Genomic DNA, 17,107 nt, shown 5'->3' with positions numbered 1-17,107 from the left:
TACTATTTGCTTAAAAAATGAAATAGTTCAAACACATGAAAGAAGTATCAAAAATAACATAACACTCATATACATACACTATTGAGATGTTCTTTGTTTAATACCATGTTCCTCATTATCTCTGAACAGGTACTTCTTGCTAGTGGTTCTATCTATTGTGTCTCTAAAATAGGGTACAGCACACTCATAAATAAGTCAGTGTTGAAGTTTTATATAATTTGTTGGAAACACATTGATATTTGCTTTTTTTAAAAAAGCCTCAGAGGACCAAGCACAAATGATGTTTTCTAAGGGGGTTTGGTCCCAAGGGCAATAATGCCAGAGTTGAATTGCTCCTATTCCTAAGGAAAAAATAGGGGGTTCTAATGACACCTTTTTGATTTTAAGTTTCATTTACAAATAATTCAAAATCAAAGTTTATAATGGATGGAAGTTCTGTACCAGCAGTCTCCATGGAATAAGAAGACTGAATAGAGAAGTCCAGCACAAATCCAAGGCCAGGGTGGAGTGTGGAGGGGGGAGGGGACGGGGTTGTGCAAATGAGTGCTAATGCTTGAAGGAGCAGGGAATAGGGTGAGTCTGCCCTTCTGCACCCCATCTTCCTTCCCACCACAAATGATTACGACAGAAGTGTTTGGAGAGAGACCATTTATAAATTTAAGAAAAAAATACAACCTACTTTATACTGCTGTTATGCTCTCAAGTACGGTTTTCTTCCCTCTTCAACTGTGAAATTTCAAAGAAGAAAATATATTGAAAGGATATCTGTGCATCACAACAGGGAGAAGAAAATCCACCCCCACCTTTGGCTCATGTTGATGAACACAGCAGACACATTCAGGCAGAGCAGGTGGCCACAGTACTGAGTCACATCTTCGTGGTCTGTGAGGAAACCTGATGGATTTAGCACTTACCACAGAAGCACCAGAGACCTGGAACAAGTTTTGTGGAGCCTTTTATTGCTTAAAGGGACTTAATTCTTTTGTCACCTTTATTTACATTACAGAAATGAAGCCAAGCTTCATTGCTCCAAGAGCAGAGTTCCTTAGCAGGAAAAATGCTGAATGATTTTATTCTAATATTCATAAATGCTACCATCTGGTCTAAAAACTTGGAAAAATCCCCCCAAATATCTTGAAGAAACTGAAGATCATGACCACATTTCATTTACAGCTATCAATTCAGAAGTATCTACTCTCTATAGTTCCCACATCATCTCTTTAATTTTAGCAATGAAACAACAAGTTTTGTTTCTCCCTTTTACAGGAAAGGAAAATGAAGCACATAAAAATAATGTCATTGCCCAAGGAAATGCAGCAACAAAGCCTCAGAGCCAGACCTTGAATCATAGTTAGGTCTTCCCAGAATGCTGCACTGGCTCTCACTGCTTTATTAGACCTTCTCTAAACTAGGTCAAATTAGGAAGGAGCAGTAGCAGAATGCAAAGCTTTAGCTCTACTTACATGCATTAAATGTTTTAAAATACAGAGGTGAGGAAGTATGATCATTCAGGAAGTGGGCATGCATTAAGAGGTTGGAGGTCTTTCTGAAACCTTTATGACCTCTGGTGACCTGCCTAACCTCAGACCTTTGGTGACCTGCCTAACCTCATACCTCTGTTTCTTCACTCAACACAAGACTACCTTACCCCACACATTACAGTGCCTTTCAGATCCCCAAATTTCTGATTCTTTCCATGAAAATCTTCCAGGACAAGTGGACTACATTATTTTCAAATGAATAGATGTATCTATCTCGATGCACAGAATTTAAATGTAAAATTTCAAAACCCCAAAACCACAATCCTTTATAAAACCGTTACCTAGAGTGAAACAGTTATCACTTTAAAACTCCAATGAACTATTTTTTTAAATCTGTCTTTAATTTTTTTCCCCACATCAATGTATACCACAGCCAGACCATTTTCTAATGATATAGTTTCTTTGTACAGGTCTGAGCAAAAGAAAGAATTTTTTTAAAGCCCCAGTGGATATGTCAAAGAAAACAATAAGGTAGCTTATTCTTCCTTCTAGAAACTGTCAGATTTCATTAGAGATAATTAATTCCTAAAGACAAATAGCATTGTGAACAAGCATTGTTAAAATGTAGAGGACCAAAAGTGACATATAAATTTTGAAATAGAGCCTCCTTTGAAGATTAAAATAAAATTAGAACTGCTTTCTCCAGTGACACAATCTATAATCATTTTCTGCTAAATAATGTAAGTATACATTATATCAAGGAAATAATATAGGACTAGGTTCAAATGTTATGATGATCTCTAGTCAGAATGGCAGCTATTATGAAGACAAACAACAATAAGTGTTGGTGAGGATGTGGGAAAAAAGGTACACTCATTCATTGCTGGTAGGATTACAAATTGGTGAAGCCATTATGGAAAGCAGTATGGAGATTTCTTGGAAAATTGGGAATGGAACCACCATTTGACCGAGCTATCCCTCTCCTCAGTCTATATACAAAGGACTTAAAAACAGCATACTACAGGGACACAACACAATTTACAATAGCTAAACTGTGTAACCAACCTAGATGCCCTTCAATAGATGAATGGATTAAAAAATTGTGGCATATATACACAATGTAATATTACTCATCAATAAAAGAGAATAAAATCATGGCATTTGCAGGTAAATGGATAGAGTTAGAGAAGATAATGCTAACTGAAGTTAGACAATCCCCCAAAAAACAAATGCCGAATGTTTTCTTTGATATAAGGAGGCTGATTCATAGTGAGATAGGGAGAGGGAGCATGGGAGGAATAGAGGAACTCTAGATAAGGCAGAAGGGTGAGAGGGGAAGGGAGGGGGCAAGGGGTTATTAATGATGGTGGAATGTGAGGATCATTATTATCCAAAGAACAGGAATGAAGACATGAATTGGTGTGAATATACTGTGTATACAACCGGAGATATGAAAAATTGTGCTGTATATGTGTAATAAGAATTGTAATGCATTCCACTGTCATATATATATAAAAAGTAAAAGAGAAATTTAAAAAAAGAGCAACAAAGGAGAAAAAATGTTGTGATTGTGAATGAGATGACGTATTTAAGCAAGGTAGGTACTAACAAATTAAATCCAAATGGATCAAAAACCCAAATGCAACACCTAAAATTATAAAACCTTTAGGGAAAAAAACATAGCAAAAGCTTTATAACATTAGACTTGACAATGATTTATTGGATATGATACCAAAGGCACAAGAAAGAAAAAAACTGGATTTCATGAAAATTTTTTAAATTTTGTGCGTCAGAACCCATTACAAACACTAAAACAATAACCCAAGGAAATGGAGATAACATTTGGAAATATTATCTGATAGGGATTAATATTAAGAATATACAGATGTTTCCTAAAATTCAATAAAAACCCAACAACCCAATTTAAAAATGGGTCAAGGACTTGAACAGCCATTTTTCCAAAGAAAACTTTAAAATGGCCAATAAGCATATGAAAAACTGCTCAACATCATCGGGATACTGCTAGTCAAACCTCAGTGACATACCATCTTACACTCCATTTGAATGATTACTGCCAAAAATAGAGAAAAAGTGTCCATAAGGATACAGAGTAACTACAGTCCTTACACACTGTTAAGACAGGAGATGGTAGGACCACCATGCCAAACAGTGCCATGCTCCTCAAAACATTAAAATAAAGTTGCCATGATCCAGCAATTCTGTTTCTTGGTATATATCTAAAAGAATGGAAAGCAAGGTCTCAAGAGATACTTGTGCATGTGTTCACAGCCGCATTGTTCACAACAGCTAAGACGGGGAAGAAATCCAAGTGTTCATCTAAAAGATGAGCAGATACACAAAACGCAGCATGTACAAATATCTGATGGAATATTATTCAGCCTTTGAAAGGAAGAGAAAAGGAAGGGAAATCTGACATATGCTATGATATGAATAAACCATAAGTATATTGTGCCAAGTGAAATGAGCTGGTCACAAAAGGACAAGTACTGTATGATTTCACTTGAATATTTAGAGTAGTCAAAATTGGTGACAGAAAATGGAATGGCAGGTGCTAGGGTCTGGGACAAAGGAGGAAACAGGGAGATATTATTTAATGACAATAGTATTTCACTTTTACACATGAAAAGAGCTTGGATAAGGATATGGTTGGTGATATGATTGTATGGCATTATGAATGTATTTCTTATCACTGAATTGTTCACTTAAAATGGTTAAGACAATAAATTTTATGTATTTTACTACAATAAAAAATTTAAAAATTAATTCTCAATTATTGTAAATTTGTAAAGTGTAATAGAGAACATAATATTAGAGTGAGTATAAATCCCAAAATCATGCTACATTAAATTGTGGGCTTAGTATTTGCAGTAAAATGTATGTAGCAAGGAGCTCGGCATCTTTTCATGCTGGCAATGTGATGATTGTGTATAACAGCCTAATTTTCCTGAATGAAACCTCAGAACATCTGTAAGTCTGAAATGTGGCCTTCTGATGCTCCAGGCACTGTGAGCAATGTAATTCTCTATCTTGCACACTAACAATTACTAAAGAACCCACAAAATTTAGGTGGTAATTCAGTTGTGTTTGAAATTAAGTATTTTAAGGGATTGAGGAAAGGGAAGAGGAAGATCTGCTGTTGTCTTTCACAAACAGGTAACTCCAGCACTGGATCATTATGCTTGCAACCCAAATAATGGCATTTACGTAAGGGCTCTCTTTGAGGTGATAGAGTTCTTTTATGCCCCTGAGGGGGAAGCAGCAGGGAGGTATTTTTAAGACACTGTGCTGTGGTAGTCAGCAGCTGTAAAAACTCATGACATTGGACAGCAAATATCTCCCATCTCAGGACAGGGTATTACAAGGTGCCAGCGCAGATCTCACAGCAAGCCCTGGGAGAACAGACAACGGCACCCCAGGAGCACAAAAAAGTTTGTGTAATTTGAAAAATACACAAGCATCAGTATACTAACATGATGAGCCTTTGATTCTTCAAGTTTTTAGAGTAAGGACTTATGACATTGTCATGAGAAAGGGTGCACAGAGGACTTTTCCCTAGACGTCTTGCCTGAGAAATGGCTAAGGACACATCTGAGACGCTCTCAGGTAGAGCTGAAGGTCTCTGGGAAGGGTAGGAGAGTAACATTTCTTGAGTTCCTACAAAGTGACAGGCACTATGAGAAGTGTTGTTTACTATCATAGTTCAAAACAAGAAGATAACTTTAGTTTCAACATGGAATGGATTACCCAGCCACTCCTTAACATGTTCAGGAGACTTCCTCCTGAGCTGAAGAGACAATGATAAGCACTCCCAATCTATCTCCTACTTCACTGCATTGTATCCAGTGAGCCAAAATTAACAGGAGCAGATATGCCTCACATGGAAAACAACTCGGTTTCCCATGCTCTGCTTGGGAAACAAATGCACTATAGCCACACTGTATTGGTTTAGCTTCAAACAACAGTTTATCTCAGTTTCTATAAATTGGAAGTCTTCTGCTTAAGCTCTCACAGTAGGGCAAATAAGGTGTCAGCCAGGCTGTCATCTGAAAGCCTGAGTGGGTTAGAAGCTGCGTCTGGGCTCCTTCAACTTGTTGCCTGAATATGCTTCCTTGTGTCTGTGTGACAGGTCCCTAGCTTCTTATTTGCTGCCAGGTAGTGGCCATCTTGTGGTTCAAGGGACCACCTCAGTTGGTTCTCTCTCCTTAGGCAGTCATAATATGGTGGTTGCTTCTTCTAGGTCAGTAAAGGAGAATCTCTCTCGCTCTAGTGGGCTAAAACAGACTCACAATGGAAGATAATCATGGAAGAAACAGCCCATCTACTCTGCCATATAATGTTAGCTAATCAAGGGAGTGATGAATGGTTGGTCCCTTGACTTCTGCCATACTTAGGGTTAAAAGCAAATCACAGGCTCCATCCACTCAAAGGATATGGGTTACATGGGTGTGAGGTATTAGGGGTCAACCTAAGAGTGTATCTGCCACGTACCAAGACTGAAGTTATCTTCATATTTTGCAACATAAAAGACAGTGAAGGGCTGGAGATGTGGCTCAAGCGGTAATGCGCATGCCTGGCATGCACGGGGCGCTGGGTTTGATCCTCAGCATCACATAAAAATAAAAATAAAGATGTTGTGTCCACTGAAAAATAAATATTAAAATTTTTTCTCTTCTCCTCTCTCACTCTCTCTTAAAAAAAAGACAGTGAAAACAAAATGAAATTTAAAGACAACTATATCTAAGAATTCTGGTTTTTCTATTGAATGATTTTGGGAAAATTAATCTATTTTGCAACTTTAGTTTTTTCATTTCAAACAAGAACAACTATTATCTAGGTCTACAAAAACAAATGTTTTGTCACTAGCTTCGATCCAATAATCTCACCCATGATAGTGTGCACATATGCATTTTCCCAAAGCAATTACTTGTGAAACATATCAATTGTGACATGAAGGAGATATTATAAAGACAAACTAAAAGCTGATTCTGGCCTGCAGAAGCCTGCAGACCAAGATTTTACCAGAAAGGTTTGCGGCTCCTACAGGGTGGAGTTTAAATAGACTTAATGTGATCTGAATCAGCTATTCATCAAATTATCTAATTGCTAAACAATAAGGACTGTGCTAGAAACAGTATATAAAATAAGCAAAACAGACATAGTCCTTTGTTGAGTTATGACATAAAGAGAGGTTCATTCACAAAATATTTATGGAGGGCATTGTGTATATATGAGGGATATATCTTTTTAACAAACAAGACAGACAAGTTCCTACCTTTGTGGAGATTATATTCTGGATGGGAAATGGGGGTGATGGACAAACAATAAACAAAAAGATAAGCTGGAGTATAAATTCAATTGTGATAGAAAATAACAAAAGGGATAAATAATGAAAGAAGTAGAAACAGGTTATTTTAAATAGGATGGCCAGGAAAGGACCACACCAGGAGAAGGCATCTGACTGCAGGTTGAGTGATGAGAAGCAGAAGCTATCTTGAGAGCTAACCCTAGCCCTAACCCTGTGCAAGAGTATACCTGAGACAGGTACAAGATTGGGTGTCAATTCTCAGTCTATTCTTCCTTCGGTAGAAAACACTTGAGAGTTGTAAGCAAGAGTGACAAGATATGATTTACATCTTGAATGTATGGAAATGGCTAGGAGAGTAAAGGAATATGGTAGTATATTGAACAAATAAAATGACATACAAAGTAAACATTCCAAGTACAGTTATGAAAAAAAATCAGGATCCTTTCAGTGTACAACAACAATCCTACTCTCAGGATTCTATACCACTTGCAGTATTTTAACAATGAAACACACAGTAAATGTACTAAAGATAAGTGCTACAAAGAAAAATAAAACAAGAAAAGGGCTTAGGGAGTGAAAGGATTGATATTTTAAAAGAGTTGTACAAGAAAGCCATGCAAGGTAACATTTGAGCAGAGACATGAGTCTAGAGTCTGAGAAGACATGGAGAGGGAGGACTCAGGCCAAAGGACTGACGAGGCCCACATAAGTGAGAATGTGCCTGCATTTGAGAAACCTGGCAAAGGTGGCGAAGAGGGAGCATGATGAAGATTGTTTGAAATGCAGAAAACAAGGTGGGACCACCAAGGCCCTGTCACCAACAGTAAGTGCTTTCAGTTTTACTCTATGTGAAATCACTTGAGAGATGTGTGGAAGGGGCTTATGTGATAGAAATGTGTGGTGAGGAGGCAAAGCTGCAGGGGCTGTGCAGAATGAAAGTGCAGCAGATGCCTCTCAGTGGAGAGGATAATTTGAACTGAGGAAGGATGAGTAAGATGACAGAGGTCAAAAAGGAGCATGTGGGGCACTCCAGGAAGCGGGAACTGCTACCACAAATTCCTGGTCCAGGAAAGAGCTTGAGGCAATGAAGAAACCAGGGTGAACAGGAGGGAGAAGGAGCCTGGAGAGGCAGAAGGTGCAGGGCTCCTCAGCTGTGGCACAGCGCTGGGCACATGCTGAGCATTCCTGAGGCCTGGGCTCAATCCCAGCACCAGTGTAATAATGATGACAATAGCAACCCTATTTTAAATAATGTCTGGCTTTAGTATTCTTTAGAGACATAGGGAATGAGTATCATTAATCCACCATCAGTTCCAGCCGACTTAAAATTATGAATTACTTAAAGTCTCAAGTATATTAGGAACCTACTAACTTTCCATATTTTTCCCAAAGATGTAGTAAAAATAGGAAACCATGCCAGCCTTTTCAATACATACAGTATATGGATTATACTGCCTATTGCTTTACTTACATTTTCCTCTTTAATATGTTATCCTTGTGAGACCCTATTCCTTTGAAGTTTAACATTTTCCTCACAATTGCTTTTGTAACCAGTCCTTTATTCATTTGGAAATTTTTCAGTGTCAGGATTTGGAAAGGTAAAAGGTACTGGCTACCAGACAGTACATTCCTCATTCTTCAAATGAGGGGTGAATGCTGCAGATTCATCAGACACCTATGTGGCAGACATACCGAGGGCAAACTACGTGTCAAGTACAATCCTAAGAGCTCTTAAAGACACTGGATGAAAATGTCAGGCCTGTCATCCAGGAAATAAAGAAAATACAGTGCTGTGGGAACAAAGATTCAGTAAACAAAAGCCAGGTGATCTGTGCATTACCTTTCAGTTCCGCCAACACCAAAATATCTTATAATCATTATATTTATTCATGTTTGGAAGAAGATGATTAAAAGGACAGCCTGTGGGAAAGAAGTGTAATTTTGATGTAATATCTTTCCAGGGACTAATGAGATGTTTTAGATCTAATGCAGCTAACTTTTTTCCCCCAAAGGCAACATTCCACAAATGAGATTTGAAATTATTATTTAAAAATACTGAATAGAAATCAAATGACCCAAATTTAATACTTGAATCTTGGATACACTGGAAAAAGACCTCTAAGGCATTTAAGGGACTAGAATTTATGTAGAGAAAATCTCTACTACCCATAATATTTTTATGTTCAAACTACATTTTTTCTCAGCAGCCTAGAAATCTGTATTGGTTTATGACATTAGGGTCAGAATAATTTCTCAGTGTTAAGTGAAAAAGTCTCTACCTTAACAAATTATGCTACAGCAGGAAAGGATTCATACTCCAATCTGTGATTCTGTTTGAGGGAGAATCTCCACAACATTACCATGAAATGAATTTTCGGATGTTTAAAGTACAATAACTTAATGGTCTTCAGCTTGATCCTAAACACTTCATTTTTCTATTGAAAATAAAATATATTAATGCATAAACCAAGGTGGCAAACATTAAACATTTATTAACTACGTACACATTAAACATTTATGAAACTATGTAGTGTATATTTCAAATTTTAAACTGGTTGAATATAGAATTCTCTGACACTACGCTATCTGTTACAGAAACCACTATCCACACAGAGCTTTGGAGCACTTAAAATGTGGCTAGTCCAAACTGAGATGTGCAGGAAGTATAAAATACACACTGAATTTCAAAGACTTAGTATGACAGGAAAAAAAAAGAATGTAAAATGCCTTTATAATTGTCTATATCAGTATTTTACATGTTTGGTTAAATAAAATGTCATTAATTTCACCTTTCATTTAACTCTCTTGATGTAGCTCTTAGAAAATTTGTAATTACATACGTGGTCTGCATTATATAAACTGACAATGCCTATTTAGTGCCTTTTTCTTCCCCACAAGGCATCAGAACACTTAAATAAAAAACTGATTTATATTTTATGCAATGATATTTTCTCTTAGAGCAAGAATTTGTACTAGTACTTTTCATGTTCAAATTACTTCTTATCTACAAAGGGGGCTCTTGCACACTGGTGAAGATAAAGTTAACTGGTACAACCATTATGTGAACCAGTATAGAGGTTTCTCAAAGTCTCAAAAAATTAAAAACAGAAGTACCCTATCACCCAGCAATCCCATTATACTATAGCTATATACTCAAGGGAAATGAAATCAGTCCCTGTCAGAGAGACACTGGCACTCCCACGCTCACTGCAGCACTACTCACAAGAGCCAGGAGATGGGAACAACTAAATAAGTATCTATCAAGGGATGGATGAATAAAAAAAATGTGGTACAGATACACAATGGAACTACTCAGTCATAAAATGAATAAAGTCCTGACATTTGCAACAACATGAATGGAACTGGAGATCCACATGGTCTCACTCATATGTACAATCTGCAAAAGTTGACCTCACAGAAGTTGAGAATAGAATGGTGGTTACCAGAAGAAGGGTACAGTCAGGTGGAGTATGGATGGGGAGCGGTGGATCAATGGGTGCAAAGCTACAATGAGACAGGAGTAAGACGTTCTGGAGTGCTACTGCACAGTGGGATGGCTACACATAACAAGTAGTATTGTATAGTTCATAAAACTAGAGGATTTTGAATATTGTTGCCATAAAGAAATGGCCAATGTTTGAAGAGATAAGTATGAAACACTATGCAATGTATACATATATAGAAACATTACATGGTGCCCCCGAACATGGATAAATTTTATTTCTATGCATCAGTCAAAAATAAATTTTAAAAATATTTTCTAAAAATACCTTATCCAGTCAGCTTAGAAATTGGCACTGGTTATGCTACTCCTGTCTGAATGTCACAGACCCAGCTGGAAGACCTTACAGATCTGTTTCACACCCTTGAAAGCTCTGCTTCACAGGGAAGAACTGCTGGCCTATTGAGTGCCTGTGTCCCACTTTTCCTTGCCTCATTAATCAGCTGGAATTTCCACAAGGAATTAGCTGTGAAGCCCCCCCGTGTTCCACCCTCCTCAGAGTGTGTGTGTCAACTACACTGTTACACTGTCAAGTACCAGAGAGATGGACCTGATATGGGTCTTATTTTAACCCAGAAACATCTAGAATTGGCCCATTAGAAGAATATGCATGTGATAAATGCCTGTTGTATGTGTGGTTCCAATGGTTTGGGAAGAGAAAAGCTTTTACCTCCTCTCCTTTGTAGAGCAGTTGTATTGTATTAGCTACTGACTGTTAACTGTGCTTCCTAATTCATTTATTCAAATAGCCATGAGCTTGCTGGCTGCCTGAACTGGACTGGGGGCTTGGAATATAGCGGTGAATCAGACAGGCATGATATTGACCTCACAGAGAGGGAAAAAACAAACAAACATGTTACATAATTTCAATAAGGATGACATGTGCCACTGCTGAAAAGCAGCTGAACTTACAAGAGGAACAGAACAATGACACGGCAAAGGAAGGCTTCTGCATGCCTTGTATACCTGGACCTGAAAGAGCTGTTAGCTTAGCAAGGTGGAAGGGAAAGGGCTGATGAGGAGGAAGGCAGGACCCTTTAAGCCATGGTGAAAATTTGAAACTTAATCCTAAAAGCACGAAAAGCCATTGAGGGTTTTATGAAAGATAGTCATATGATCAGATTTGCCTTTTTAAAATGTCACTGTTGAGGTGGGCAAGTACAAATGTGGGACTTTCACAGAGCATATCCATGAATTCCTAAAAATTAATCAGCACCTCCTTGGTCATCATTTCAACAGAACTTAAGTTTTGAGAACATAAAAGTTGTGTAAGCTCCACAACCACAAGATCTGAAACCCAGAAAGCACCTTTGAGAGTACCTCTATTTCAGGGCACTCTCAAAGTACCCTCAAAGCATTAATTTCTACTGCTTGTACTGGCTACCCATGTCAATTTGTCACTTGGCATCAGCTCCAGTCCTGAACCAAGTCCGGTCTTGCTTATTCAGAACCAGAATCCAGCTATCCAGACTTACTGACCCAGCTCTGGTACCTAAGAGCAAGGCAGTTAAAATACTTAGAACAAGGCATGAATCTGGAATATTATTTATGTTCTACTGTACCCAAAGACTGAGTGCCTCCAAATGTTGGCCAGACTCCTGTGCCAGCTCCAAAAGGACACCTGGGTTCTGAATAGCCAGTGTACCTTCCAGGAGTTCTATGCTGTGTCTGCTCCCAAGGCAAGAATTCAAGGAGAATCTAAACCCCAAACATGGATAAACTTTATTTCTATCTCATAAACCATTAAACACAGATTGTTCAAATTCTGAGGAATGACTATATGAAATTTCATTTGCTTCTGAATGTTTAGGAGTGACACTTATTTATTTGTATATGTGACTTTCCCATAAATGCTTTTCTGAAACCAAACTGAGACTGTTTGGTGATGGTCTTAATTGTTCTTCTGGACAGTAGATAACCATTCAATTCTCAAAGAGACATAAAACAATATATTGGCAATTAATTAGCATGTTCATTTCTAAAAATACATATCTCCCTCAATTACATCCTCCTTTAACCATTTTTAATCAAAATAAAAAATAAGCCTCAATCTCACAATGTTTCCCTTCTGAATTTTCAGTATATCTACTCGGAAAGTAAAGAACCCTTTAAATATAAATGAAATGGAACTCATTCTTCTAAGGGGCAGGAGGGCGTTAACAGAAATCATGTGGACTTAAGAGGCCCAGCTTCCTCCCTTCTTGGATATGTGACTGCAACAGTTTCTTAATTTCTCTGGCCCTTGATATTTCTGTGCATAGAATGAAGCTGTCCATAGCATTTGCTTTATCAGGCTGCTATTTCATATTACTACAATCTGGATGGCTTAGACAACAGACTTTATTCTCTCACAGGTCAGGAAATCTGAAACTAAAGTATCAGCAAGGTTGGTTTCTTGCAGATGCTCTGTGGGAGAAATCCTTCCTTGCCTCTTCCCACCTGTGGTGGCTCCTGACATTCTGTGGCTTATGCCAAGGTGTCACAACTCCCACCTCTGCTCTCATTCCTCCCATAGTTGTCTTCTGAGTGTCTGTGTGTCCTCTCTCTCCTTCTCTTACAAAGGCACCAGTTCTTAGATTTAGGGTCCACTGTAAATTCAGAGGAAGTTCATATAAAGATTCTTAACTAATTATATTTTCAAAGATACTATTTCCAAATTAGGTCACTTTCTGAAGTTCTGAGTAGACCTGAATGGGGTAGGGGTGTTTGCAGGAGAACATACTATTCAACTCCCTACACCTACCCATGACACAGTATAATTCTATTACACTCAGGAAAAAGACAGGTTCCCAAAGAGGATTTGTTAACACAGTGAATTTTTAGTCCATTCTTTACACTATAAATTGTTCAGTTATATTTCATTTTTATATTAAGAAAATGTTCACTTTAAAAGATGAGACAGTGACTGTAACTAGCACTGTGCTGAAAATGCATTATTGCTCAATAAACATATTTCTCTCCCTGTCCCCTATATTTAGCCCCAAACTGTGAATTACTAGCATAATTCATGTGTGAATCTCAGGAAATCATAGGGTACTTTAATATCCTATGCAAAAATAAAGAGAAAAGTTTCTTGCCCAAAACAATTATTTCCTGGGGTGAACCAGGATAAGTAGTTCTCTTTTCAAAATCTGACCAATTACTGTTGTCTAAATATTATGGCCTAAGCATACAGCTAAGGTATCTTTGTATTTCTGTGGAATAAAAAGGTTATGAAGAAGGCTTTGGGTAAAAATTAGGGGCTTGTATTTTGTTATTTTTTATGTAACTTGCCAATAACCATTTGAAAATTTCTTTGGTCTGCTATCAATTAAATTCCTGGTTCCCATCCTTTCCCATATTTTTTTCTATATTTTCCACCCTCACATTATCTCATCTCTAGCATGTTTTTTTAAAAAAAAAAGAAAACAGAATGTTATTCCCACATAGTTTGTTCATCTTCAAAATAGCAGCTGTGCTGCCATAGGTAAACAAAATGTGATTGAAAGCTGCAACACGGGGGCTGGCGGGGGGTGGTGGCAGGAGAGAGTAGCCCTACTAGGAGCACTGCGACGTCATTTGATCTCAAACACTCCACTTTCCTTGTTTCTTGCCCACTTAGGCTCTGTATCCAGACCCACCAGGGCTGAGACAGTCTCCTGCACTATCTTTCCAAGAACCACCAGGGACATGGCAGTCCAACCTAAAACTCCCAAAGAAACTAGTCTCAAAAACAAATGCTTCCAAATATCCATATATTTAGCCCTGCTTTGAGTTTTACACCCTGTGGTCAGGAACAGATATAGAGAAAGTATAATGAGGAGGCTTATGATATAGGTTGTTCTACTTTGCTACACATTAAGCCTATTTAAAGAGCCAGTTCTATCTGGTTCTCTTTTCAAAGTATAGCTGCATTATTTCTATTACAATTCTTTCCTCTAAGGTTAGAAGAATCAGAATCAAAGACAACCCTCTGATGCCAGAAGAACAAAAACCCTTTGTATTTCACCAAAGTATTCACCTTCCGACTTTTTTCACATCTTCTGGGATTATATCTTATTTTAAAAATACATACATTTTATTCCTTACCATCTCTTGCAAATTAAAGGTCAAGTGATAAGAGCATGAGACATGACATTATATGTCAATCAAGCTGTCCATGCACACCATTTGTTAAATACACCATGGTTGGATAAAATATCACAGATCCTCTGGTTACTGCAAAGTGAGCTTTAAAAAATCACCCTCCTGGGCTGGGAATGTGGCTCAAGCAGTAGTGCGCTCGCCTGTCATGCGCGCGGCCCTGGGTTCAATCCTCAGCACCACATACAAACAAAGATGTTGTGTCTGCCAAAAACTAAAAAATAAATATTAAAAAATTCTCTCTCTCTCTCTCTCTCTAAAAAATAAAAATAAAAATAAAAAATGTCACCCTCCCCCAGTTGAAGTGCTATATGTGATGTCACTGAACCTCCAGAAAAGCAGACTGATGAAGAAGCCCACCAAACTGAAAATGTTTATCAAAGAGAAGCTAAAGATTAATTGGGAGGCATGCTAAATACAGGTAAGACAATCCCTTACCTGGATTAGGTTGAAGGTATTCAATTGTTTTAGTCATTATTTCCATCACAGCCCTGCTGGTGACATCCACTTTCTGAAACGAGAAAATACACATCCTGAATGACAGAAATCATTAGTGTTTTTGTTAAGTCTATAGAAAACCACTATTGGGATAATAGAGTAATATCAAGTCCAGCAGTAGAAGGTGAGGGACTGTGGGGAAATGCTAAAAGGAATAATGACTGTCTATCAAGATCTGAAAAACATATTTATTCAAGGAGGAAGCTAGTAATTGCCTAAAATTTGTTTCAAAATATGCTTCATTATCTTCTGGCAAAAATAAGATCGAGACAGTGAATCATACTTTTTTTCCAGAGGCATTTAATGGATGTCTATGAAGAGCCACGTATGGTGGCAGATTTCACTGCTCAAAAGAAAAAATAATGTGCCAGGTGTGATGGGGCCTGCCTGTAATCCTAGGGGCTTGGGAGGCTGAGGCAGGAGGATCACAAGTTCAAAGTCAGCCTTAGCAATTTAGTGAGGCCCTAAGCAACTTAACAAGACCCTGTTTTAAAATAAAAAATTAAAATTAAAAAGCCTGGGATATGGCTCTATGGTTAAGTGTCCCTGGTTTCAACTGCGGCTACCAACTAAATAAATAAATAAATGACAGAAAAAGAGAAAAGAATGCAGTATCGACTCTGCTTACTCAAGTGTGAGAAGGAAAGATTGTATTTAACTTCTGAGAACATCCTAAGGATACAAAAATCTTCAGTTAACATATTTGACCAATCCTTGAACATAAGGTAAACTCTAAATAAAAACTGTGATGTTAGAGTCTATCTCAAAAAAATTCTGCGTGGTCAGCACTTGCTGTTCACTAAGCCCTCCCTGTCAGGCCCATCTTCCCATGGGAAGAGATGATGGAAACTACTCAATGCAACCAGATCCCCTCCACCTTGCTCCACCAAATCCTTTCTTGTCAACATGTATGGTACATTCATTCACACTATAGGGAAAATGACTGATGGAAATAAATGCATCCATGTGTTCCAGGTACATGCATGTACTATATGGCATACGTATCAGGCATAGGAGGCAATTTTAATAGTGAAATTTGGATATCAAGTGCATGAAAATTTTTTCATCTGTTTATTGGAGATCAAGGGCTCCTCCCTCAAATCTAAAAAGCTTCCATAGTTTATTGTATACACATATAAAATCAGCCTTGCATGGTGTAAATCTCCTTGTATTCCATAATCTACCTATTAAAAGATTTCATCTTGCAGTTCAGTTTTCAATGCTTAATAATCTCCCATTCCATGACAGTAACATAACTCTTTGTATGCACTGTTACAGGGATAAACAGAGGAAATAAATTTCTTTTGTCAAGGAATTATGGTATAAAACTATCTTTAAAAGCATACTATTTCAGATTTACCGGCTTGCAAATGAGTCTTGTACCAAGTCCTTTTGATTGACTCAACTTCTTTAAAATTTATTCTCATTAGTTATACATGACAATAGAATGTACTTTGAAATATTATACATACATGGAATATAATTTCTCTTTCTTCTGTTTGTACTTGTAGAAGTACATAGGTCATGTAATCACATACGCATATAGGAAAGTAATGTCTGACTCATTCTACTATCTTTCCTATTCCCATTCCCTCTCTCTTCTCTTAATTCCCCTTTGTCTAATCCAAAGTATTTCAATTATTCCCTAACTCCCACCCCTATTGTGAGTTATCATCCACATATCAGAGAGAATATTCAGCCTCTGTTTTGGGGCGATTGGCTTATTTCACTAGCATGATAATCTCTACTTTCTTTGAATTTTTTTTGTTAATTTATTTTGAAATAACAATAATATAGACAGTGAATGTAAGCATAAGTAACACTTTTTTAAAAAAAATCTATATTTTCAGAAAAGATATTGTGAATAAAAAAGTGGCAGTTTTACAAATCTTTTAAATGTCTTCCTTAATGGGAGTCAGCTGGAATCTTCTAGCAGCTTCCACATTCAGTCTGTTGCAATGTACTGGTTTGTGCTGAAATATATCAAGGAAATCCAGCATCATACAGATATATAGTAGAAAAAAGGGAAAATAACTTATTAGGCTTTACAGATAATTGTGAATATTCATTGACAAGAAGGACTTAAGGTCCATCTCAGTTGCACTCTACTAGTCTACCGTGTATTTTTATTTTTTATTTGTTTATTTATTTTTTATTAGTTGCACGTGACAGTACAAT

The 17,107-nt window shown here is 37.4% G+C and overlaps 1 protein-coding gene across 3 annotated transcripts in view; it reads right to left on the bottom strand.

Moving 5' to 3' along the window:
• LOC144369111 (endophilin-A1-like) overlaps nt 1–17,107 on the bottom strand; it is a 49,471-nt gene that overhangs the window by 21,560 nt on the left and 10,804 nt on the right. The window contains exons 1-3 of one of the 3 annotated variants that reach the window (XM_078028177.1): nt 16,815–16,895; nt 14,870–14,942; nt 680–726 (exon numbers count right to left, since the gene is read on the bottom strand). Coding sequence is in view for 2 of the 3 variants with exons in the window: in XM_078028175.1 (XP_077884301.1) it covers nt 14,870–14,942 (73 nt within the window). In the remaining variant the exon portion in view is untranslated. Of the gene's footprint in view, nt 1–679; nt 727–14,869; nt 14,943–16,814; nt 16,904–17,107 lie in introns of those variants that run through there. The other 2 variants (XM_078028176.1, XM_078028175.1) reach the window with 2 other exon arrangements.

This window comes from Ictidomys tridecemlineatus, chromosome 12, assembly GCF_052094955.1.
Source record: "Ictidomys tridecemlineatus isolate mIctTri1 chromosome 12, mIctTri1.hap1, whole genome shotgun sequence".
Lineage (NCBI taxonomy): Eukaryota > Metazoa > Chordata > Mammalia > Rodentia > Sciuridae > Ictidomys > Ictidomys tridecemlineatus.
Note: the sequence above shows the minus strand (reverse complement) of the source record. Positions and strands in the feature narration are given on the sequence as shown.